The 24326-nt window shown below is 40.8% G+C and overlaps 1 protein-coding gene across 5 annotated transcripts in view; it reads left to right on the top strand.

The window, feature by feature from the left end:
• Nucleotides 1-24326, top strand: part of DAAM2 (dishevelled associated activator of morphogenesis 2) — a 217256-nt gene that overhangs the window by 140117 nt on the left and 52813 nt on the right. For all 5 annotated transcript variants that reach the window (XR_008465346.1, XM_054194894.1, XM_054194895.1 and 2 more), the window contains 9 exons: nucleotides 5197-5530; nucleotides 13848-13958; nucleotides 14973-15076; nucleotides 17258-17324; nucleotides 18256-18373; nucleotides 19898-20036; nucleotides 21485-21543; nucleotides 21962-22146; nucleotides 23093-23410. Coding sequence is in view for 4 of the 5 variants with exons in the window: in XM_054194894.1 (XP_054050869.1) it covers nucleotides 5197-5530; nucleotides 13848-13958; nucleotides 14973-15076; nucleotides 17258-17324; nucleotides 18256-18373; nucleotides 19898-20036; nucleotides 21485-21543; nucleotides 21962-22146; nucleotides 23093-23410 (1435 nt within the window). In the remaining variant the exon portion in view is untranslated. The remainder of the gene's footprint in view (nucleotides 1-5196; nucleotides 5531-13847; nucleotides 13959-14972; nucleotides 15077-17257; nucleotides 17325-18255; nucleotides 18374-19897; nucleotides 20037-21484; nucleotides 21544-21961; nucleotides 22147-23092; nucleotides 23411-24326) is intronic.

Genomic DNA, 24326 nt, shown 5'->3' with positions numbered 1-24326 from the left:
TTCCTCCTCAGACCTATAATATTGCGTCTGCTGGATCCCCTTGACAACAGCCCGTTGCTTCATCTGTTTATAATAACCCTAACAAGCTTCAGTACAAGCATCTATGAGCTGCCCTATAAAGTGTTCTCTTCTAAATCGCTGGCGATGGTTATGGGGCTTTTTTTTTTTTTTAATAGTTAAGCCAAGCCAAATTTTGAGTTAAGTCCTACGTCTCAACTAATTTCCAGCGACTCAATTCGTTAGCTGCCAAATGGGCTGCATGCCAATACCTGATCAACAAGCCAATTTCTTCTTGATGGAAAGGTTGCAGTAGAGAGGCCCTCGGCTCCATCAAATCCCACTCATAAGCAGTACTATACCCAAGCCTTCAAAATACTAGTCTTTCTAGTTGAATTTGGACATCAAATCCTATTTTCTTTGCCACTTCTGTTCACCAGGCCTCTGAAGAAAATAGAGACCTAAATTCAGACAGAATGGACTGTCCGTAATCCATTTTGATTGTAGGGTACACAGGGGTTCTGACAGCTTACCAATAGGCTCCTCTGCTTGAATTCTCTGATCTAGAGGAATCAAAGGAAGAAAAATGCATGTGTTTGGCTCTCTGTTTTATTTTACTGTAGAACCGTGTCTCTTCTAGTACAAAATGCAGAGTAATTGTAGTAATCTGTGCCTCTATTCCAACCCACCAGTTCTAACAGCAACAAAAACTGAAGCAGACCTACCCAATCTCAAGTTCTTCTCCTCTTTGAAGAAAAGGTGATAGAAGCATCCCTGGGCAGCTAGCTGTCCCCCTTTGAGCAAGTGCATTTTGTTCTGGTATTTGGGAGCTGCCCTGAAATAATAAAGACAGGTTATGTCCCAGCACACAGGAATAACTCCAACCTTACAGAACAAAAACCCCACATCTGCATCTTGTAAGAAAACGCATTTTCTGTTAGGTTTGTAAGAACTTATGACTATAAACAAGCGTGATGACAAACTGTTGGACAGAAGCAACGAGAGAAGAGCTTTTCTTTTGGTATTTTAGTGCCCAAAAATGGAGGTTCAGAAGTGCAGCAAAAGTAAAAACTTACAAGGGACTGGAAAAAAAATCACCTTTTGGAACCCCAGAAAAACACCTCCTTTAGTCTGAATCATCACTCTCTTTGCTGTCTGCTTTTCTCCTTTTGTTTAACTCAGATTTACCTCCTGTTATTTTTGTTTGATTTAGCCATGGTGCATTCAAGCGCATAGTGGAGATGATCATTTATGCATCCTGCAAGCAAAACCCACTATGCTGAATTTTTCAGCAATTCAGTAGTTGTCCGGATTATGTGTGCCCCCTGGTTCAAAAACTAATGCTGCAGGGAAGTGTAGCCTTAGCTGTTAACAGGGTGGGAACATCCTGCTCTCTGCACACCCACAGCATATGATCTCTCTGTCTTTCCTGAGCTGGATCAAGTCTCACAGGGAGGGTGTCCCCCTCTACACTTGGAATCCATCAGTGGGTCATTACCTCTTAGGCTGCGCTGCATCTGTGTTTGGATGAAAGGTTTGTTATTAGAGCTAGCTAACTCATTCTGATCAGCACTCTCTAAAACTTGAAAGGCTAAGAGGCGCCCTGCCTTTTAAAGTGTGCTAAACTGGTCAAGTGAGAGTCTGAGGTGAGGTTAGGCTTTAATTTGCTTGTTTAGCACCTATTAAAACACACCCTGCTTTATTTACACTTGAGTTTTTGAATGTGTTAGCCAGAAAGCATTGGCAAATATGCTTAACTTTACACCTTCCAGTCTAGAACAAGACCTTATTTTGCAGCCTACAGGATGTACAGGATGGCAGTTAGTTACACATATGTATATTGTGAGGAGGAAGGTACTTTATTTGTATGAGTTGTGTATGAGTACGGGCAAACACTCCCCCGCCACACACACACATTCCTGCTTATAGACATACAGATGCACAAACACCAAACAGTGTGAGGATGACGGCGCTCAGCCTGTCAGCTAAACTCCCACTTCTTTTTCTCTCCTGTATAGACATTTGCACACATGCCTTCCCACATACATGCTCACAACGAGCAAATTCTCATACTGAGAGTGTCTGTTGGCTCAGAAGCTGCTATCGCCCTTTCTTTATCTTCCTCTTGCATGATTTCTGGCTTTTACGGAGAATAGTGAACTAAATGTTTTGGAAAAGGAAGGTGAAAATCATCATTTGATTCCTGCTTCTGATGTCAGCTGAAATGGGAAGGTACTTGATTTTGCTTCCTATTGAGTAATGCAGCTTACTGTTTGCTCTTTGGACTAGGAAGAGTGCAGGAAAATCCCGACATTGTTTTAAATTATGTCATTAATCAAGGTCTGTGACACACACCGCTTTCCTGCGCATGCCTCCTTTTAGGCATGACCTCATCCAAACAATCCTAGAAAAATTGCTCTGCCAGTGAATTTAGTAAGGGATTGTACTTAATTGGGACAATGTGACTTTTGTGGATTTACCATTTTTTCACATGGTCATCAGAGCAGGCTAAAATACATGAAGGTTGTGGTGCTTTGTATGTCATGTCATAAGACCAGGTGTTCCATCTGAAAGTATGTTTAAAGCACCCTTTGTTCAGCTGCTTCTTCAGGACATTTTCTTTTGTCAGTAGTGCTCCGTATCTTCAGAAAGGTATCCATCTAAAGTATTCCCTCAGCCCTAGAACTAAAAAGAACAGCAAAACATCAGCTTTTTTTTGCCCTGGTTTGATTTTTTTTGTTGTTGTTGGTTGGTTTGGGTTTTTTTCCTCCCCTAAAAGGTGGAGGGAATAGCTAAAGTATAGGATGGATTCATAGAACTGAACTTTGGAGGTGAGGAGGAGAAGGAGAATTTAAACTGGTCCCTCCATAGTAGAGGCAAAGAACAACTCTGCACTTTAGGCCCAGGGTTAGAGAAATGCTCAGAAGTCATTGGCCCACATTGGTAACAAGTTGAGTTTGTGCTTATTTTAGTTCCAAATACTTCCTTAGCAGCAACTCTTTTAGCCATGAATGCACTTATTTTGGTCTTCTTTGGCATGTTAGCGGCTAAATGCATTACAAAAACTGAACTAGGTTTTAATATTTCTATAATTAGTTTAAATAACAAACTGTTTTGAGTGACTTACCAAATTCCTGGTGCACAATGTTGATCCCACTCTCTGGGCTGGAGGCAGAGAGGCTTTCGCTCCTACGATTTGTTAGGGTAGACAAGATGATGCATCCAAAGAATGTGCAATTGGACCTGTGTGAAACTTGGCAGATTGTCTTAGCAGGGTTCAACTAAATGTTGTTTTCATTTTTGGTGTGTGTGTGTTGTTGTGTGTGCTTGTAAGCTCTGATATTCACTTTGAAATTCAGTTTTGAACAAAACCCAAACCTCAGACTGAAACTCTGATGAAAGCACCAGGCTTTGCCATGTTTCTAGTCAAACTGCCAGCCCAAACAAGCTCAAAGTTGGCAAATCCATCAGCATAGTGAGCATAGCTTTCAGGTAGGCCCTGAAAATTCCTGTGTGGTGTGGGGTGTAGCCGGCAGAAGACCATACATATGTCAAGTCCATATGATCCAGGAGATACATAAGTATGGCTCGGTTTTGCCTTGCCGGTGCACAGACATGAAGAGAGACCAGTGCAATTCAGTCTTTCAGTACAGTGCTTACATTACTGCTGTATATTAGGAACAGCATCTCACTTAAGGATGGAAATGAGAAAGATAACACCTTAGGAAGTATCCAGCAGGGAGGAAGAGGGGCTGGGTAAAAGCAAAATGACACAAACTTTTGCTATTCTTAATTCGTTATACAGGTGGCAATTGTTAACAACCTTTTCATTTGTTTGAGGTGTCTTTCTACATTATGCTGTTTAGAACACGGTCACGGACATATTATTGTTGGTGTACATTTGTTGGTGTGTATTTTGGTAGACTGAAAATTCAAATGGAATTCACATGGGTTTGCATTTAGACATTCTAAAAAAGTGCACCTACCTGAACAACCTGTTAGAGGAGGCAGGAAGTAAACAAAGCGATCTAGAGAAATTATTTGCCGCCTTCTTCATATCTTTGAATCCCCAATTTTAAGGCTGGGAATTCTAAATGAAACATTGCTAGAATGATTTGTTTGAAATGACTTATATAATTCCATTCATTTCAATTGATTCATCTAGGAGGCTGTCTGCATGGTCTAATTTGACCCATCTGGGGTTTTTAACCCTGGTTTTCAACAAAACCTTAAACTTTTCCAAGGGCTTTCTCCTATGTTGTTTTCATCTTCAGTTTCCATAATCTTAACCTGAAGAAAGAGAAATTTTATGGTAGAATGCAATAGAAAAAGAACTCTAGTAATGTCAATAGTCAAAATAAATCTGCCCTGCTATAGGTTTTGTCTTCAATTTGTCATTTGGTAACTGATTAATTCTATATTTCCTCTATTTATGAGGTTTTTCTGTACATTTTGCTACTGCAGGTTGATAGTGGACCTGTTCCATCTTTCATATACCTCCTGAAACTAAAAACAAACAAACAAACAAAAATGTAGCCAAGGCCATTATTGGAGCTTTGCCTTTTACTGAAGAACATGTACCTTTTAAACTTTAACTTTATAGGTTCCTATATGTATATCATGGGATCCAGGTGTGAAGTCAGTACAGCTGACTGACACGATGGTGATGAGTTTGCCTCTGTCAGTGTACCCACTCCCAGAGGCAGCAGCCTATAAGTAGTATTGGCTAAAAGTTTGACCTAAGTCTAAAAATGGTTTTCAAGGTAATCTGAAATCCTAACTGTGGTGATGAGTCTGTATGAAAATGTATTTTGTGTGTATTAGCATGTATGTAAGATGTCGCAATTTGAAAGAATCAATTCAGTGTTGAAAATGCAGCAACTATTGGGGTGGACCATAGCAGCTGTTTGGTGGTAACTGCAACAAAGAACACAGCAACCGAACAGCATGGTCATAAAGTGGTAGAATGTAATTACCCTGAAACTATGTGACACACCATTATTAGGTGCTCTGGTTTTTTTCTCTTTTTTGTTTGTGTGTTTGTTTTGGTTTGGTTTTTTTAAATACCTGGGAATTATTCTGTGAACTTTAGGCTAAAAACTAGCCAGCTTTTACAGATACAATATGGTATCTTTTGAATAAATTGCCTTTGGTCTACTTTCCTTATTTTTCCTACCTGTTTGTTTGGTATTTTTTCAGATTTGTGACCAGGTTTATTGAGCTGGATGGCCTGAGCTGTTTGCTGAACTTCCTGAAGAGCATGGACTATGAGACCTCAGAGAGCCGTATACACACATCCGTTATAGGGTGTATCAAGGCACTGATGAACAACTCCCAAGGACGGGCTCATGTCCTGGCTCATCCAGAGAGTATCAACATCATCTCCCAGAGCTTACGGACTGAGAATATTAAGACCAAGATTGCTGTGCTGGAGATCCTAGGAGCTGTCTGCTTGGTACCAGATGGTCACAAGAAAGTCTTGCAAGCCATGCTTCACTACCAAGTCTATGCTGCAGAAAGGACAAGATTCCAGGTACAAGGAGGATTCTTTGCCAGAAATACCCAGCATGATGAATCTCTGCAGGGAGTGATTTTTACAGTGCATGTATTGCAAACTTGCTAGGTAGTAAAAAGGCACCATTTCTCATTTTGTTTTAGGAAGGGGACTTCACCTCCTCAAACGGTGGTGATTATCAGCACATATATTTCTTTTTTCAAGACCCAATTGCTTGTCATGAATGCTAATTTAAAATCCCCTATATTTTACCTTAAAATGGGGTCTTGCTATGTTAAATGAAAGCTGCTAATCTGTTTCCGCTCTAACCTAATGGCATTTCTGGGGTGGTAGTTGTTTGTTTTACCCTAGAAGCTGAAGCCACAGAATTCCAGGAGCCTCAGTCCTGATTTTAGAACCCTTAATTTACTAATAAAATAGTTGCGGATTAAATAATGGAGACAGTGGATTAAATAATAGGCAGTGGAGGCACTTCAGTTGCCACTTAGCAATCAACTTGTGAATTGTCACGACTTAGCAGTTGTTGGCACAGATATCTCCCATTCAGAACACAGAAGGGAAACTCAATCTCAGAGACCTTGAGCGTAGGTCAGTGGATCGTTGACAGGCTTTTATTGTGGATACTGCTGGCTGCTATTATAAGTTCCTTTTTCTAGTGAACTGAGCACCTTTACAAAAAGATGTAGCAGAATCTATTGTTGTGTATGAAGCTGTAGCTCCTAAAATTTGGGGTAACCTCACCGAATTGCTGTTTGTTCTTAGGTGAAATAAGTGTGGTGTTGGGCACACAGGCCCTGGATCCTGGTTTCTGTCAGCCCTTATCTCCTGCCTCCTCCCCATCAGTGGATTTGGGGCTACAACAAGCTATGACTGTAATGGAGAAACAGTCTGTGCTCATGAACAGTAGCTGCCAGTGTCTGTTTTTTGGACTGAATGCACTATGGGATTCACTGACTGTGACTCAGACCTGAGACCGGGATGCAGGAGATCTTGGTTTGGTATTAACCTATATGTAACACTGGCAGGTCCACCCCCTATGTACACTGGCCCTTCCAGATTGCTCTCTAGTAATTAGCTGAAATGGAGAATCCTTCCTGAATTAATTTGACATTCTTGTATACATTGGAGACAGGTGGGAGTGACCTTAGATGCTTGGCAAAAAGTAGTGGTGACTAACAACCCTGACAACAGTTGTGGACCTGTGTTAACTTATCCTTACTTGACCAAGTGACTCCGCTTAATAAACCCCAATGGGAGATAGATGCTGAGTTTACTCAGTGTCTCCAGTTTGGGTCCTCACTCTCTCTTTTTTCTTTCCTTTTTTTTTTTTTTTAATTTTTTTAATTGGTTTACAGTTTACTGAATAACTGAGATAAGTCATTGCAGGACAAAGTGTGGTAGCACAGGTCTTGTCAGCTTTTGCGGAATCTGGTGTAATGATTTGCACATGCTTACCAACTCTCACATTCATGAGAGAGTACTTTGCATAAATGCTTGCTTTTGTCAAAATGCTTTTTTATTGGGGGGGAAAAATGAAAGATAAATGGATACTATATCTTTTTTCTTTCTTAAAAAAACAAAACAAAAAAACCCCACCCAAACACCAAAATTATTTAGCAGATGGGAGGTGTTCTTGTTTGCAATTTCTAACACCTGAGTCTAGATGCTGGAATGGGATTTTCCACTACACAAAGCAATAGCTTAAGTTTAATTTTGAGGAGGTAAGGATTCATTAAAAGACATTTCTCATCCATTTTCAGTCATTTTCATCTAACAGAGAGACTAGGGCTTTTTTTAAGTGCTGATGAAACAAATGTGGTCATGGTCGTCTTTACGTTTCAGTGAAAGGTTCTCTGATACTCTAGGACTTACCAGTTAAGACAGTGTTATATCTCTTTGCCTCGTGCTCTCCCACACCTATGTCTCAGAATGGTCTTTCAGCTCATTATCAAGAGAAGCATCCACTGTAACTTGACTGTGGGAGGCCATTTTAAGAAAAGGATGAGCTGACGACTCTTATCCTATGCTTTAACTGTAAACCTCAAAGCTGTGGTGTACAATGAAAGCCAGCGAAAGCCTTTTTTTCTTTATCCTAGTCCTGAGTGTAATCTTTGTAACCCAGACTTTGTAGATATCTTATGAGATCCTTTAGGTTTCAAACTGAACTCTTGAGGCTGTAGCTTGGGCTACTAGCAGCATCACTCAGTGCAGTGAAGTGTCCAAACAGCTTAGAGCTTGCAGCTTTAGGCTGACTGTAACTGGCCACACCTAATCACTGTTATGTTGAAAATGATCCCCCACAACTGGGGATCTGGCAGAACAGAAAAATGAGAATTCTTTCTGTGAAAAGTAATAAAAAAATGAACTAAACTGTAGGAACAGGAGAAACGGACTTTGAATGTGCAGAGTAGGAATTTATTCCTTTGGCTCTGTGGCTCTGTGGTTCATTATTGCAGACTGATTCTAATGGAGGGGAAAGGAAAGCAGGGAACTGTAAAGGCGCTGCTCAGTCTTTCTCTAGATCTAGCTCTGTAATACAATGGTCAAATTAGAGGCACAATACCTAAGAGGAGAATAATTTCAGATTCTCAGTTTTGGAAATCAGACTTGATTCTTGTGAAATAAAAAGTGTAGGGCTATCTGCAAACCGTACTGAGCTCACTTTCATTGGTGTCCAATAAATAATTTACAGCTAACGCTGACCTCTGGCAGCATCACTGCAATTGTTGCTCTTCATTAAGTTGCCTTCCTGACAACAGTGGTTGATAATATTCTTCGTCCCCGTCAGCCACTTCACTGCCAATTTATCCCTCCTCATCTGTGAAAGCTGGCACTTTGTATACTCGGTGTTTGGATTTATTTTCCCCTCTTGCAGATTACAGTAAATCTAAGTGTCCCACTCTCCCCGTATTACCTGTGATGACCAGCACAGTACTTTGGGGAATCAGGAGATAAATGGAAGAAACACTGTTCCAGATCTATTTTTCCCCAACACAAATTGTTTTCTCTTTTTTTTTCCTTTTTTTTCTCCTTCCTGCAGAGGAATATCATGGTGATGAATAAAATTTTGGGTGCATGGTTCTCCTTCCACTTCTCTTTGTAAGAAGGAGGAAGAGAGGTTCAGAGTTATTTACTGGCAACCATGTAAAACTTGAGCTACTGCATAACTTGCTGCTGACAACTTTAGATTGAACACTGATTATTTCCGATTTGCCCATGCTAAAGTGCGGTGGAGTGATGTAGAGATCACATATCTAACACAATAATATAAAACATGGTATGTTTAGTTGAATGTCAGAAGTTATTGCTGGTCCGTGTTCTAAGCACAGCTCTTGCTACCTGGCACAGCTAGCCAAAAGTAGTCAGAGGACCCAGCAACTGGTGAATTAGTAGAGAAGGAAAGCTGCGACTTAAAATACGGTTCTTACTAAACTTGCATTGGCTCTGTCTTGCTATTTGAGAAGGAAACTTACAGTTTTATGCTAGTGTATCTAAAATCAAAATACAAATTACAGTGAGATTTCTGAGTGATTTAAACATTTGTAATCCAGATTAATTTAACTAAATTGCACCAGGTGATACCACCTGAAGACCACTAATCAAACTGCTGAAATATTTTGGAAAGGATGTCCTTGCGTTTTGATGTGTTCTTTTTTTAAAATTGAAGTTAATGGAAAATATAGATAGAACTTTTATGAAGATGAAGGACTACGTCCTTAACAAAATTTCACACTTTGCTCCAAGTGGAAACTCTGATGTAAAATGTTACTTCTTTCTAAATTGCCAGCATTTACATAAAAATGACTGCAATTATCAATCTAATCCTTAACTTCAGAGAGGAGTCACATTTAAAGCTACGAGAGATTCTTCAGAAGTTACTCTTCCTTGGTGAGACGACTTCACTTGAATGCCTCTTAGTGCTACAACTTCACCCTATATCTCCGCTGTTCAGCGTGTTCACAGGTCAATCAGGATCATCTTTGTCTTGGCATTTGCAACAACATTCCATACTTTCTCTTTGTGTCTGAATTTATATTGTGGCTATTCCTATTTTCTCACATTTCCTGCAGCATCTTGCCTGAACCGATCCCTTTGCCTGCTTTAATCTTTGACCCTTCTTTCATGCTTCCCTTCTGCCTGGAGTAATTCTCCCTGTAATGGCCAACAGGCAGTCTCCAGTTCGTCTTTTAAGATATTCCTTGAAAACCGTCCTCTTCAGAGTAGTATTCCATCTTTCCTCAAATATCATAATAATATAAAGGCATGCCTTCAGTCTTCTTCCTGGGGCAATCTGGAAAACTCTGTACTTTCTTCATGCAATTTTTGTTTGAAATATGCTTCTTTGCCTACAAATTCTACTCTGACCTTTAAAGAAGAGAGATGAAAGAAAACATTGGAAAGCCACACAATAAACCCTCAAAGCAGAAATGTGTAATTAGGAAGATGAGCCCTTGGTGTCGTTACTGGGATTCTTTTCCATCTGATGTATTCGAATTGGTACTAGTGTAATTTTGTCAGTGACTCACTGTGTGACCATGAAGCCGTTGCTTTATCTTGAATTTCTTAGGTGCGTTTCTTGTGAATATGGAGGTTTCTAAAATGCTATGAAAAATGAGAAGAGTCTCTGATTTCAATGTCATTCATGTCTGCATTATCGTATTTATGACTGGTTTCTTGTCTGAAAGGAGCACAGTCTTACTCTTCCCTAAATTGTTGCCTTTCTGATTCTTGTTGTGCTTGCTGCTTCCCCTCATTTCTCCTGTGGAGTGAATGCCTTATGTTATGACATTGCAACATGTTGTACTTTTCAACATGCCATATTTTGAATCAAACTAATATCGCAAAGTCATAATGATGTACCAGCCCAGAAAAGTATATCAGGATGTTCCAGTGCCCTTCCAGCCTAGTTTGCTGCCTGAAACACCTACCCAGCTGGGGACCCCTGTGGGAAGAAAAAAATTTTACTTTTAGTCTTGAGAGAATCTAGGTGTTAGATACTGTCTGAAAGGAGCTGATTTCGATTCGCAATGAAAATATTAACTGGGCTGCTTTGGGCAGAACACTCTTGTTATCCTCCTTAATGCTGCTAGAAATTTTGAAGCTTGAGGTGAAGGTATAAAGGAAGCTTGATATTTTCGGTTGAAAAGGTGGAGATTAGAAGCATTCCTTCCAGAGCCCCCTTGCCTGGTTTGTGTTAAACACCATCAGTACAGACCATAATCTGCAGGGAGAAATCTGATCAATTTGGAATTGTAGTAGAGGAGCTAACAAGGAACAAATTAAAATCCTGTATTCCCACTTGATATGCTTCTTCCCCTCAGGGCTCATCCAAAGCCTTTTGAGGTTTGGTGCAGATTGAATGAAACCCTACTGAATGTCAGTGATGAGGAATAATGGGATTAAATGAGGAAAGTTTTGCTTTAATAGTAGGAAAAACCTTTACAACCATAAGATCAATTGGGCCACGGAGCTGGCTGCCAAGAGGTGTGGTGAAATCTTTTTCACAGGAAATGTTGAAGTGAAGACTTGAACCACAGCCATTTGCAAAGGGTTAGAGATATTGGAGTTTGGCCACAGTGTGTGGGTGTAGACTCTGGTCTTTAGGAACCGAATGAATTTATAGCGTTTCCTTCTAGAGCTGAACAATCTACATGAAGATGTGCTCTTCAATTAGTTTAGTGCAACCCAGAGTTTCTGTTTTTCTTGTCCTGAATTTGGCTTGGTCCCCACTGCATTCTACTCCTAGTCCATCCTTCTGAAATGGGGGATAGAAAACTTTTGTTAACATCCTTCAACCTGTCGGAATGCTACGTCTGATATGTCGTTGCATACGGTCTAGCACGTTCATAAAAGTCTGTGAGAATATATGGTAGGAGTGAGGCCTCTGAAGAAAACCAGCAAAACCGTCCTTGGTTTTGATGCTTCTTTAATAATGGCTACTTAAATTATTCCAAGAAGACACATGTGCTTTGGATTTTGGTGTCAAACCTGACAGTAACAGAACTAAATTCTCTCACTTATTTCACTTCTGGTTATTTTGCAAGGTGAAGAGTTAAGTTTGTTGGTGAATTTAAAGACCTCTTAAATAGTCTCCTGTTGTCATTGTCAGAGATAGGATGCTGGACTGGACTGACCCCCAGTCTGACTTAGTAGGGCATTTTATGTATTTTTACATAAGACACTCTAGCGTTTTTAACAAAATGGGGGAAGGGTTGGTATTTGGCCATAATGTAACTACTGGGAAATCATGGATGTGATGGAAGTTCAAATGGCAGGAGTAGGGACATTTACAAGTGGGTAGTTTAGAAGATGCAAATAAAAGGAGTTTATGAAATGAAGCTTGCTTGATAGTGAACGTGCTATGCTGAGATATAAGAACAGCTGTCAGTAGCAGTGTTATGATAGACCAAAAGATTTTTACCCAAAATGAAGCAAAGGGTTTGTGTGAAGCCAGGAGGGTATTCTTTCCCCTGGGGAATGCACAGGAGGATATTCCCACTGTTTCTTGAGGCTTATCTCCATGGTGATGTCCATTTTCTACAGGAAACAAGATAGGCCTATGAAACTGATGACTAGCACAGGAAAGATTTTGCTATGAATGAACACTTTCAGTAGCCAGGGACAGAATACTGACTAAAGGAAAATGAACTTCCTTACTCAGCATCATAGATTCAAATTTTATTTAGATGGATCTGCCGAGCTGAACACTAAGAAGTTATTTTTGTCTTTATTCTCCATTTATGGCCAAAACTTCTTGGGAACAGTAAAAAGTATTCTGTCTTTTCTAGTGCATCAGCAAACCAAATATATGAGTGTAGAGTGTTTATTGTTAACGCTGGCCTGAGACGCATGCAATTGAACTGGCAGATCTCAAGTGAAATTTATTACTCTTCCAGTAAGGAAAATCATCCTTGAAATGATGAACTGATCAGAGAATACCCTGAAGAGAAGATTCACAGTCATCAGCACAAAGCTAAAAGTAGAGTTGCTTTCATGGCTAATCAGTTTCTACACATTACCTCTTTGGTAAATATACAAGTGAAGTTAATATTAAACAGACTGTATAAGGCATAGACTACCAATGTTATTTGTCTAGTCTTTTTTTCTCATTTGTCTCTTGATGTTCAGAAGATTATGGTGAAATATCTGTAAGTATGATCCGTAAGTATACAGAGGTTAGATCAAAAGCATTTCTGCGCTAAATACCCCCTGAATGCTAAATACTCCTGCTATTTAGTTAATAAGGACATATACAGTCTCCAGGGAGACCTTATAGCAGCCTTTCAATATATAAAGAGAGCTTATAAGAAAGATGGAGAAAGACTTTTTACCAGGGCCTGTAGTGACAGGACAAAGGGTAATGGTTTTAAACGTAAAGAGGCTAGAGGTAGATTGGGTGAAAGGAAGAGATTTTGTTATGATGAGAGTGGTGAGGCACTGCAACAGGCTGCCCAGAGAAGGTGTGGATGCCCCATCATTGGAAGTGTTCACGGTCAGGCTGGATGGGGCTTTGAGCAGCCTGGTCTAGTTGAAAGATGTCCCTGCCCATGGCAGGGGGTTGGACTAGGTGATCTTTAAAGGTCACTTCCAGACCAAACCGTTCTGATTCTGTAACAAGGGAACTGGATTTTAACTGCACTTCCAGTGGAGCTGTGTAATTCACCTTTAAGCTTTGGAGCTGTATACACGGAGGATATTCCTGTTATTTGCAAATCCCTAAAAAGATCTTCCTAAGAGGTAGGTAATTTTCTGCTTCACGTGAAATGTTTTTAAGTAAAGGAACAAGGAGAAATCTTCCAAGGTCCACATATAGGTCTTATTCCTCAAAAGACAGCTTCTCTTTAGAATTCTCTCCCCCTGTATACGTAAGTGCAATCTATCCTGCTGAGGTCCAAGAAAATAATGAAAATTACCTGGGTGATGTGAGTAGAAAGAAATAGATAGAAATCTGATGCTATTTTTCTGCATGTACAAACTCCCTGTCATATTCACCATACGGAGTTAACTGACTAGGACGGACATTATTCTGCTACTTGCTTAGATCGTGTTGGCAGGAACTATAAAGGGCATCTGGTTTTTCTCAAATAATAGCTTTTTAAAAACTTTTTTTTTTTTCCAATTAGGATGAGGTGCGCATTTTATTCCTATCACTATTCTTCATTTGTTTATTGTGGCATGCCCAAAACTGCTAACAACTTTGTCTGAAAAAAATAATTTCTTTAAGCAAAGATATAGCAACTCAAAAGAAGACTGTGTGCATATCCCATGAACAGTGTGCAAAATAGTACGAGAAATTAGATTATATCCTCTAACCAAGCCTGCTATTCTATTTCAGACATTGTTGAATGAGCTAGATCGAAGCATGGGGCGATACAGAGATGAAGTAAATCTCAAAACAGCCATCATGTCCTTTATCAATGCTGTTCTGAATGCTGGTGCTGGTGAGGTGAGCCGCTGCCCTGAAAATTCCTTCCAAAATGTTATGCTTGAATTAATTTACCTTGGAAATGGCTAGTAGATTAAGTCACAAATCTTGTGTTGTTGAGTGGATATAGTTTGTGGAAAATAATGCTTAATTGTTAATATCAGTCTTATAATGTCTTCCATACTATTTCATTCCCAGCCTCTTCTAATAAAACATAGATGACTTGCACTGAAATGATGGCTTTGGGTTTTGGGGTTGGTTTTGTTTTTACTTTTTTTAAAGAACTGCAAAGCATTTACCTCTGGATTTCAGCATTTTAGAAAACATTTTGATTTACCTTCAGAAACATTTTGAAATGTTGTTTTGACTCAAAGCCGAACTCAAAAGGTTTTAATTTGAAAAAGTCAAAGGGAGGCATTCCAGAAAAGACAATTTGTTGTTTTTCTTTCATTAACAAGACTTTTGTTTGAGGCTGTAGGATAGTTTAAAATTATTTTGTTTTATTAGAAACGTTACGTCTGGTACATTGGCTTTTCTTTTCTTGGTTAAACCACAACAGAAAACAAGCTCGTAAGAGCTTTGTCCGGCAATTTATTTGTCTCTATCTGCAGCAGTCCTGTAACATCCCACTGAATAGGTGTCAAGTTTGCCAGACTATATGGTGATCTTATGATAAATAAACATAAAAGCTAGGAGGAAGACTGCAGTACTATTTATCTGTAAGCAGGAGCAATGGGCTAGCAGGACAAACACTAATAACTTTTGCTCTTTATGGAACAAGATGGAGTGTGCTGTCCTTCTGACTGGGCATGCAGAACTCACTGTAGGTAAATGAGGACTGTATTTTTGAATGAAACAGAGGTGAATGCATTAATATTTTTTGCTTACTTTACTGGAATTAATCAACCTGTGAATTTGATGCCAGGATAGATTATATTAAAAAGGGAAGAACTGAGGTTTTAAGTTTGTTTTCTTTTTTTTTTTAATGTGATTAAAAGCTTTTGGAACCTAATTGGTTTTCCCACACTTTTTAAGGACAATTTGGAGTTCCGATTACACCTGCGATATGAGTTTCTAATGCTGGGAATTCAACCTGTCATTGACAAGCTAAGAGGACATGAGAATGCCACACTGGACAGGTAAGACATGGTTTTTGAGAACAGTTATTGATCAACAGAAAGAATTCTTAGAAACTCTTCTCCATTTGGGTTTCAGATTTAAGCACAAAGCTGTCTCTGTCTCTTCCTAAAACTGACTTCCTTTAAAGACATAAAGGAGATTTGTCCTTAGAATTAAAATCAGCAGATGAAGTAGGAAACGTACACACTAAATTGGCAGTGGCTGTGGCAAGGTGTTCCTGAATTGCTTTTCTTTTAAGCTGGGGATGGCAATCATAATGAAAAAAAACCAACAAAACAAACCCCAACAACAACAACAAAAAAACCCAACAAACTGAAAAATCCCACTTCTAATTCTTTTCTCTTGTAGCAAAACTGGAACAAAAGCCTGTCCTGGTAGGAGGGACGGAAGCCAGTAATTATTGACTTCATTGAGACTGAGTATGTGTAGTCAAAGTGCAGGTTCTGAATTTCCAAGGTTTTTCTTTAAGCTCAGTCTTTTTTGTGATCTAGCTTGTACTGCACCCTCCCAAACAGTGGCACTGGCACAACTATGAGAGAAGAGGCATCTGTGGTGGGCGAAGGGGTAAAGGTACCAAGGGGGCAAGAGAGAAGAACAAGGAACATCTTCAAACAGCCCTGCTACTGCACAAAATGCAACACTTGAATGGCACCTTCAAATTACTGCATTAAAAGTTATACAGATAGTAAATGTTTTCTCCACTAGCAATTCCATATTTTGCTACAGTAATTGAAGCTGCTAATGACCTTAAATTAAACCCTTCACAAAGCCACATGCTGAAATAAACTTGGAGTAAACAATCTGCACAATTTGACTGAGACACTTCAAGAAGCTAAAAGACTGATGAACCAATGAGGACCCTGGTAAAATCCATTTGCTTAACAAAATGAAGCATTTTAAGGTGTAAGAGCAGGCAGCCATAGGAGTCTACCTTCTCCTGTGACCACATTAAGCTTTGTGGAGAGGCACTGACCTGCTTATGTGCTGCTATCCCTTATTGTCTGCTACTCCAAGCTCCTTCCTACAGAGCAGGGCTGATTTGTAGGTATCTGTTATTTGTGATTTCCTAGATAGAAGTGTCAAGTTTGCCAAAGCACATGGTGAAAAACCTATGGATCACACCTATGCCTGCAGGTTTCAAGGCACCGTTTTCTCAAACATCCACTGTCAGGAGCTGCTATAGATCTATCCCTTAAGGGCAAACGTAACATGCCTCAGATTCTGCATAAGCATCAGGTTAGCACCAGCTGCCTGTAGTAAAGAATGGCCTCGCCTCTTTGAGCACGTGGAGGTGTAGAGGTGTATACCTGTGGATTAATGTCACAGGAAAAGATTGCATGCAGTTGCACGTGTCTGCATTTTGCTGCAGAGCTGGAACCAGTAATGTTACTTTTGATCTACAACATTATAACAAAGAAGAGAATCTGTCACATAGGCGATCCCTGTGCCTTTGGTCAGTAGCTAGGAGTGTTTTGGATCTTACACGTTACTGTGATGAGAGTGATAACAGAGGTTTGAGAGGATCCCAGATGCCTGGATTATGTTGACTATATGCCAGGGCTATACAGGGGGATGTGCCACAGCCTTTCTCCACATCATCTGCTGCACTCTGGTCTCTGTGCAAGAGAAGTCCAGATGCCGTGGTCAGATGTGTCTCTCACCAGGTCCCCCAGATCCCAACAGAGGCATGCTGCTGTGCTCATCAATAGGCAAATGTAAAGACAGCTGTGAGCTCTGCTGTTTAACTAATCCACTGAATGTGTCTCTGCTCCACCATGTAAAAGAAACAACTTTTAATGGTCTAATATCTGGTTAACAAGTATGGCGTGGATTTTTTAGAAATATATTATCACTGCAGGCATTGTATTTATCACAAATAGAATATCCCTTTCCTAGTTTATGTTTATTTTTAGCAGCCTTACTTCAATGCAGTGACGTAGCACAAGGATTGAAGAGCGTGTATACCTCAGCCAGCCATTTCTTTTGGCCTCTCATTGACCCCCATGGGTTGCTTTGCATACCTATCCCAGCACTTCATTTAAGAAAGGCTCGCCATTTTCCAAGTGTTCTAGCTAGAAATGAGGTGTTGCTACTTCTATACTAACATGCCTAGTTTAAGTCTGAATTATGCCATGAACATTGGCAGGTTTTGTTTGTTTTGTTTTTCCGTTTTCTCTTAGGCACTTAGATTTCTTTGAGATGGTCAGAAACGAAGATGACCTGGAACTTGCCAAGCGGTTTGACCTGGTAAGTTTTTCTCTGGAGTACCCGAACTTGCCAAAGCTGAACAGCCGCTTTCAATGCTTGGTGCAACTTCCCTTTGTGTTCTCTGAAAACAATTATTGACTTTGGTGCTGAGAGTGGCTGGTGCTCTTGTTTTCACTGTTTCTCATTTAGCAAGCAGGGGGTCTGTGATGTGTGAACAATGAAAACAATGATCACAAACAGGGCTTCTGCCAAGTATCTTTGACAAAGAACTTCTTTCTTTTGTTTGGCTGAAGGTTCAGGAGTAGAGGAGGTTCTCAGCCCTGCTCTCATGTTCTTAGTCCTGGTGATCCACATGCATTCGAGTTTCAGACATCCTCTCTACAGGACTATGGGTGAAGCTTGAGCTCTTCTCTGATGCTTTTCCCAAGATTACAGGAAACTGTCTTGAAGACTGTACCTCAGAGCCTGTGGAGAGGAATCAGTGTTTTGGATTGGGTGGATTCTAAAGATAAGCATAAAACAAGGACAGTTTCCACAACCTCTAGTAACAGTAAGAGGCTGTAGGGTCCAGAATTGTTAGTTTCCTGTCTTCATGACCAGCTCTTGCTGCACACCGATACAAAACAACTAGCCATTTCCTACTTAGCTTCCACTATCTGTGCCACCACATTCTATGACTCAAATGTTTTGCTTGCTCCAGAACAGCTCTCGGTGGCTGTCCACGCCTCCCACCTTTCTAGCCCTTTACTTTGGGGATCTTTTCCGTACTGGAGTTGGGATGACAATGCTGGTCTCAAAGACCCTGCTCCTCACTGGAACTTGCAGCTGGACATTGCAGGAGACACTGCAGAGGTCCAGTTGCTAGAAATTTGCCTGTCTTGGTGTTGATCAGATCTTTCACAGTTAGTCCGGCTTTCACTGTGCGTGTTTTTTCTCTTACTTGTTCTTTCCCTACCTTCTCTATCTTCAGATCCACATTGATACAAAAAGTGCCTCTCAGATGTTTGAGTTGATCAAGAAGAGATTGAAGCACACAGACGCCTATCCCTATTTGTTATCTATCCTCCAGCACTGCTTGCAGATGCCATGTGAGTACATCACAGTTTTCCAGAGCAAGGGTTATTGGAGAACTTGGTGAAGCTTTGGTTGTAGGTACAGAGTCACAGAAACACACCGCCCTTGTCTTCCATTCAGAACTCGGCAGTGGCTACGGGACTTGGTGTCTTACACTGACTCCATCCAGCAGATTTTTGTCACAATACTTAAAGCAGCAGCTTGACCTTTCTGCACTTGCAAGTAGCTGAAACATTCCAATTAGTCACTGACAGAGCTTTTAATGATTTCAAATTAGAAGTTTTAAAAAAGAAAGAGCCCTTGTGCTCTAAATCAGGGGATTCCCAGAAATAGATACCATTTTAAATCTTAACAAAATGTACTGAGGAATTTTTCTGGTGAAACAATGCAGTACTGAAAGCTGTTCTATCACTGGGAAATTCCACAGTAAGTCTTCATGCTGCTATATCATGGCGATGAATCAGTGGAGAGCTCCTCAACTCAAATGGAAAAATAACATTGGCATTTGTTTTCAAGAGAAGTGATAGGAATCTTCTTGTTAACTGTAACAAAGTGATTCGGTTATGCTTCCAGAGTGTAGCGACTGAGCAAAGGCATAGCAAGATCACTAAAGAGCTGCCTGCCTTGATCCTGTTTAGATATCAGGTGCTGGTCTTCATTACTTCCAGCCATACTTGAGCAGTCAAACTGAAAAGGGAACATGAGGGAGTTATGTTGTGGTGCGCTTTTTCAGAAAGTAATGTGATATGTTTTCAGGCACTCATTAGATTCAAGTACTGCTGTGCACAAATTCAAGCAGTTGTTTGTCCCAGTGGTCTCCTTGATATCACTCTTGAAGGCAGTACTTGAGCTTTAGGTATTGACCTGAATTTTTGATGGCAGAAAGGCCAAATCCTGCTAGGCTGGGCCAGGATTGTACTGGAGAGGTTTTAAAGAATTTAAAGGTCTAGGTTATGTAACTCAGGGAGCTGAGATGAACTTTATGTTGCTCTGTCTCTTTGTTTGATATCCATGGGATCAGTGCCTTTCGTTCAATTTCTGTTCTTTCTTTCCACACTTTTTAGTCATGTTTATTTGAATTTTTCATGCCAGTTGAGTTTCACTGACCTGCAGATAACTGAGCATGCAGATAAAACATCTGATTGATTGTTTTTACAGTACCTGGTCATGATGTTACCTATGTGCCAAAAAAAAACCCCAACATCAAGCCCCAGAAAATACTGAGAAACAGCTTTCATAGAGGAGTCACTTCTGTAGGCATTTAAAGTGCAAGTCAGAGCTAACCTGCCAAATGAGCTGCACAGCCTGAATGCACGTATCAGGCAGAGTTGCCCAGGCCTGTTACCTGCTGTTCCAATAGCCCAAGTGTTTGTAAATAACCTGCTAGCGACACTTCAGGGTTACGCTTTGTATTCTGTAATTTACTACATACAGGATTGAGATGGAAGGTGGAAAGGAACGAATGCCAGTCTGTTGGCAGGACTGTGCACTTTGGCATGAAAATGGAAGTTCTCATGCGTTGGTCTTTTTCCATACAGATAAGAGGAATGGAGGAAACTTCCAGCAGTGGCAGCTGTTGGACAGAATACTCCAACAAATTGTTCTTCAGGATGAACGAGGAGATGATCCGGATATAGCTCCATTGGAAAACTTCAATGTCAAGAATATCATTAAAATGTAAGCAGCATTATTATTGTTTATTGCTGTTACGCAATAAGTAATATAATTACTTATTATCTTATTTAAGATATCTTGATAATTACTTATTATCTTGATAATTACTTATTAAATAAGTATATGATAAGTATGCAGGTGCTTAGGAAATAAAATATCGTATCTGAGGACTTTCTTACAGTATTTTCCAGCAAAGTCCTTGCCTTTGGCTTCTAATTTCTATTCAATATTAAGCTGGTTAGAAGAACAGAAAAAATACCTACGATATTATAACAAGGCTTCCTTGTGTGCCTTTTTCATGCAGAATGTTGGTGAAAGCTTTCATTGATATTAAAAAAAAAAAAATGTGGTCATCTCTACTTAGATCTCATTCCTCACTAATGAGCACATCATTTAGAAAGATTTCAAACAGTGGAAAGCAGCCCCCACCTAGCACACAAAGCCTTTACCTCTTCATAAAATATCTGCATGCTCTCACTCACAGACTTGGCTGAGGGCACTGCCATTATTTTTTCCCATAGGACGCATCATTTGAGAAGTCTAGCTACATGAGCTGGCTCTCATCTCAACTTCCCTGTTCTCAGTCCTTTTTTAGCCAAACTTTTGGACTCTTCATTCCATCCATCTGCCTCTGCAGGTAATTCATGGTCCATTACCCTTCTGAATTATCCACTGAAAAGAGCATTTTATAGAACATAAGCCTCATATGAAACCAAATTCTCCTGTACTAAAAATCTTACAATCCCTCCTGTTACAGGCATGAGCCAAAATCAAAACTGTTTTCTCATCATGGAAAACACACACTGGTGTTGATCTCTTTCTGTCTGTCTGAATATCAGACTTCATTGTAGACCTTGTGCCTGATCTTCCCTTCTACTTTCATAGCTGCTCCTCATTCTGTATATTTAATCAATCCCCAGCATGCCCTGCATATTTTGTCAGTAATAGGAAATAGCTTCGCCAGTATGAGATATGAGCATTGCCTCATTTCTGATATGTTACCCAACAGATAAGCATCCTCCCTCCTCGTAAGAAAGAAAAAATAGAACCACAGAAAGTATAAAAAAAAAGATGGCAATCTGGTCTTGTAATAAGGGTGGGGTAATTTGTAACACACAGCAGCTATGATTTAGTGCTGACTTCTCTCTTTCAAAGTAAGTAGACGTGGCACTTTGAGGGCATTACCTGAAGATAGGAACGTATCAGGATTTTTTTTTCCCCAGGCATTCCTTTATCCCTTTTCAGGACTTTGCGCAACAAGCCATCACTTTTATATTAGTTGTTGGCTACAGTAAAGATCATAATCTGGAACCAGCCTGACCACTGGTATGATCCTGTGTAAACATGTACATTCACCAGGTTGCCTTTTGCTGGTACTACACATAATGGCCACTTGCATTTCAGCCTGGGTAGCTCAGAAGTTGTTTAAATAATCTGATTTAATCTTTCAGGCTGGTGAATGAAAATGAAGTCAAGCAGTGGAGGGACCAGGCAGAGAAGTTTCGGAAAGGTGAGTGCATTCTCTGTGCTTGGGAAGGCAAAAGAGGATGCAAGACTGATCCCGATTCTGTCACAGAATAGTGGGGAGCAGAGCTGGGCACAACTTTTCCTTTTGTGGACAAACCCTGCTTTGTTCCCTCCAGTACATTTTATCTCATGGTGATCAGTTTACGTATTTCATAGGATGGGGCTTCCCTCAATTTTCACATGAAGTGATTTTACAGTCCAAATGAAACTTGGGCATTGCTGTCTTGATCACTAAAGATCACTGTCAACACAGTCAGACTCTGTTTTCTTTTTCCTACTCTCATTATACATCCCCAGTTGAACTGAGAGATTTGTCAGCTTTATTTCAGTGTAACCTGCATCTCTTCAGGGACTGTTCATGAGCTTTATTTCATCAGCCCCACTTGCCTGTTTCCCCTTAGATCATGCCGAGCTGATGAGCAGGTTAGAGAAGAAGGAGCGGGAATGTGAGACAAAGACCCAGGAGAAAGATGAAATGATGAAGACACTGAACAAAATGAAGGACAAGCTGCAGAAGGAATCCTTGGAGCTGCGCCAGACCCGGGACCAGATGAACGACCTGGTGGCTCAACTTAATGAGTTCTCGGTATGAGACTGGGACTCTTCCCATCCTTGTTTAAAGCCTGCTAACTAGTGAATGATGGATAAAAGCACATTATGAGTGAAACACTTTCTATGGTCAGTACAGAGAGGAGAGAGTCTGTCTAGCCAGCTAAAAACATGAATACTTAGAAGCTGCTCAGCTTTGATTTGAGACCGAAATCCCTGAGCTGGTGGTATTGAGTGGGTAATGCATGGGCTGCTCCATTCCTTCTCCTCAGCCACTTTCTGTGCAGGAGCTGCTGAGTCACATTAGCCATAATTTTCACTGCTGAGTGGGGTCGCCCTTGTTGTTATGTCAGTGGAATAGAGAAAAATCTCCCAGACACAAAAGTAAATTTGGTGAAGAAACAGGATTTTCTCCAAGAGCATCTGTACTGCCTTGGAGCTCTGCAGAAGTGACATTTGCAGCTGCTTCCTCCTGCTTGGCGCTCCTTCTGTCCCAGCAGTGTGCCTGAGCCTTAACTCGCCAGGACACGGCCCTGAGAAGTTAGGCACTGCAGCAAGCAGATTCATTCCCTCCTCCTCTCTCCCACTTTGCGTTAGTGGGGCCTAATGACAGGTATTCAAGTATTTCAAATCCTAAGGTTTAAAACCCAGGAGTTCAAAAGTTCATAAGATTGAACTTTTCTCTTCTTTCATACATAAGGAGAAAATAATACATTTTGGCTTCTTTTACTAGCTTTCTGTTTTTCTGAGCCATTTATGGTTCCTTTTTTCAAGCTCTTCTCCACAACTTCAAGGGCTTGAAACTTTCTCTTAAATGAAAGCTGAGATTCCTCCCTTTATTGCATGGCTTTGAGTGCAGGAGGCTTTAAAGAAAACATCAAATATTTTGAGACTCGTAATAAAATCACATCAGCTGGCAACATGGAGTTATTGTGCCTTTTAAACTGTTTGCTTTCTTTTTCTGTGTGTTTTTTATTTTCCAGCAAGGGGGCAGCATTTCCTTCCCACCCCCACCACCACCCCCTCCAGGTGGCCCATTAGCTTTGTCCTCTTCTCACATGTCTGAGAACTTGCCACCTCTGCCACCTCCTCTGCCTTTCTCCAGCTGTCCCCCTCCTCCTGCTCCACCACCTCCTCCAGGAGGACCTCCTCCCCCACCAGGAGCACCACCTTTCTTCAGCATGGGGATGCCACCCCCTTCAACAACCACCTTCAGCAGCAGTGGCACCAGCTTGAAGAAGAAATCTATCCCGCAGCCTTCACACCCACTGAAATCCTTCAATTGGGCTAAGCTGAGTGAGGTAAGAAATTGCAGTACTCTCACCAATTAATTTAGTTTCGAAGTATAACTCGGTGTTGATTAATGCCATGAAGTGCAAGATGACAGAAGCGAGTGATATTGTGGCTTTCCTTGGGCTGAGGTCAGTAGGCGTCAGTAACTATCTTGAGGGAGTCTCCCCAGTTCTCCAGCAGTGCAGCACATCTCCTGTGATGACCGAGGTGCTGGTTAGGTGAGCTGCAGTAGATCTGGGCATACTATTGGTTAGGCAAAGCTGTAGTGAGACTGGACACGTAAGCCAGAACTGGACATCTCCAGGACGGCTGCGCCAGAGTTGCCCTCCCTTGCGCATCAGGGAAAAGGATGGCCAGAGCCAACGTGGACAAAACATGGTGAGAACCAGCTCCAAAACCAGCCTCCTCTACACTGTCAGGAGCTGTCACCAGGGAGGGAAAGGTGGCCCGATTCTCCTCACCATTTTTTCATGGCCATGGGGGAAGCTGCTTTTCTCCTTGCATGGTTACAACTCTGTCTCTTGGTGATAAAACTCCAAATTGGCAATAAAAACGGAGGACTTGGATTCTTCCTGTTGCGCTCATTTTCTGCTACCTTGGTTGCCTCTCCTTCCCCTCCACTTCTCTCTCGTCTTCCCTCCCCGCCTTCCCTTTAGGTCTTAATTTTTTTAAACTGATTTAGAAAGAAAAAAAGTGTCTGTGTTGAGTTTGGATGGCTGCCTAGAAACCCAGGTTCTCTTTTAGACTGAAACTCACCCAGGGCCCAACTCCGGCATTTGGAATGAGTGTCCAGGGACCTCTGGAATGCCACAAGAATTCTCTCTCCCCCTCTCTCCTTTTCTTTAAAATAAAGTGAAGTGAAATATTTGCTGCACCGTCTGTGCTTGTCTGTCAAGGCCACGTGGGGGGTGTGGGAGAGAATGT

Source organism: Rissa tridactyla, chromosome 3 (assembly GCF_028500815.1).
Source record: "Rissa tridactyla isolate bRisTri1 chromosome 3, bRisTri1.patW.cur.20221130, whole genome shotgun sequence".
Classification (NCBI taxonomy): Eukaryota; Metazoa; Chordata; class Aves; order Charadriiformes; family Laridae; genus Rissa; species Rissa tridactyla.
The sequence above is the reverse complement of the archived record's forward strand: the minus strand, read 5'-3'. Positions and strand labels throughout refer to the sequence as shown.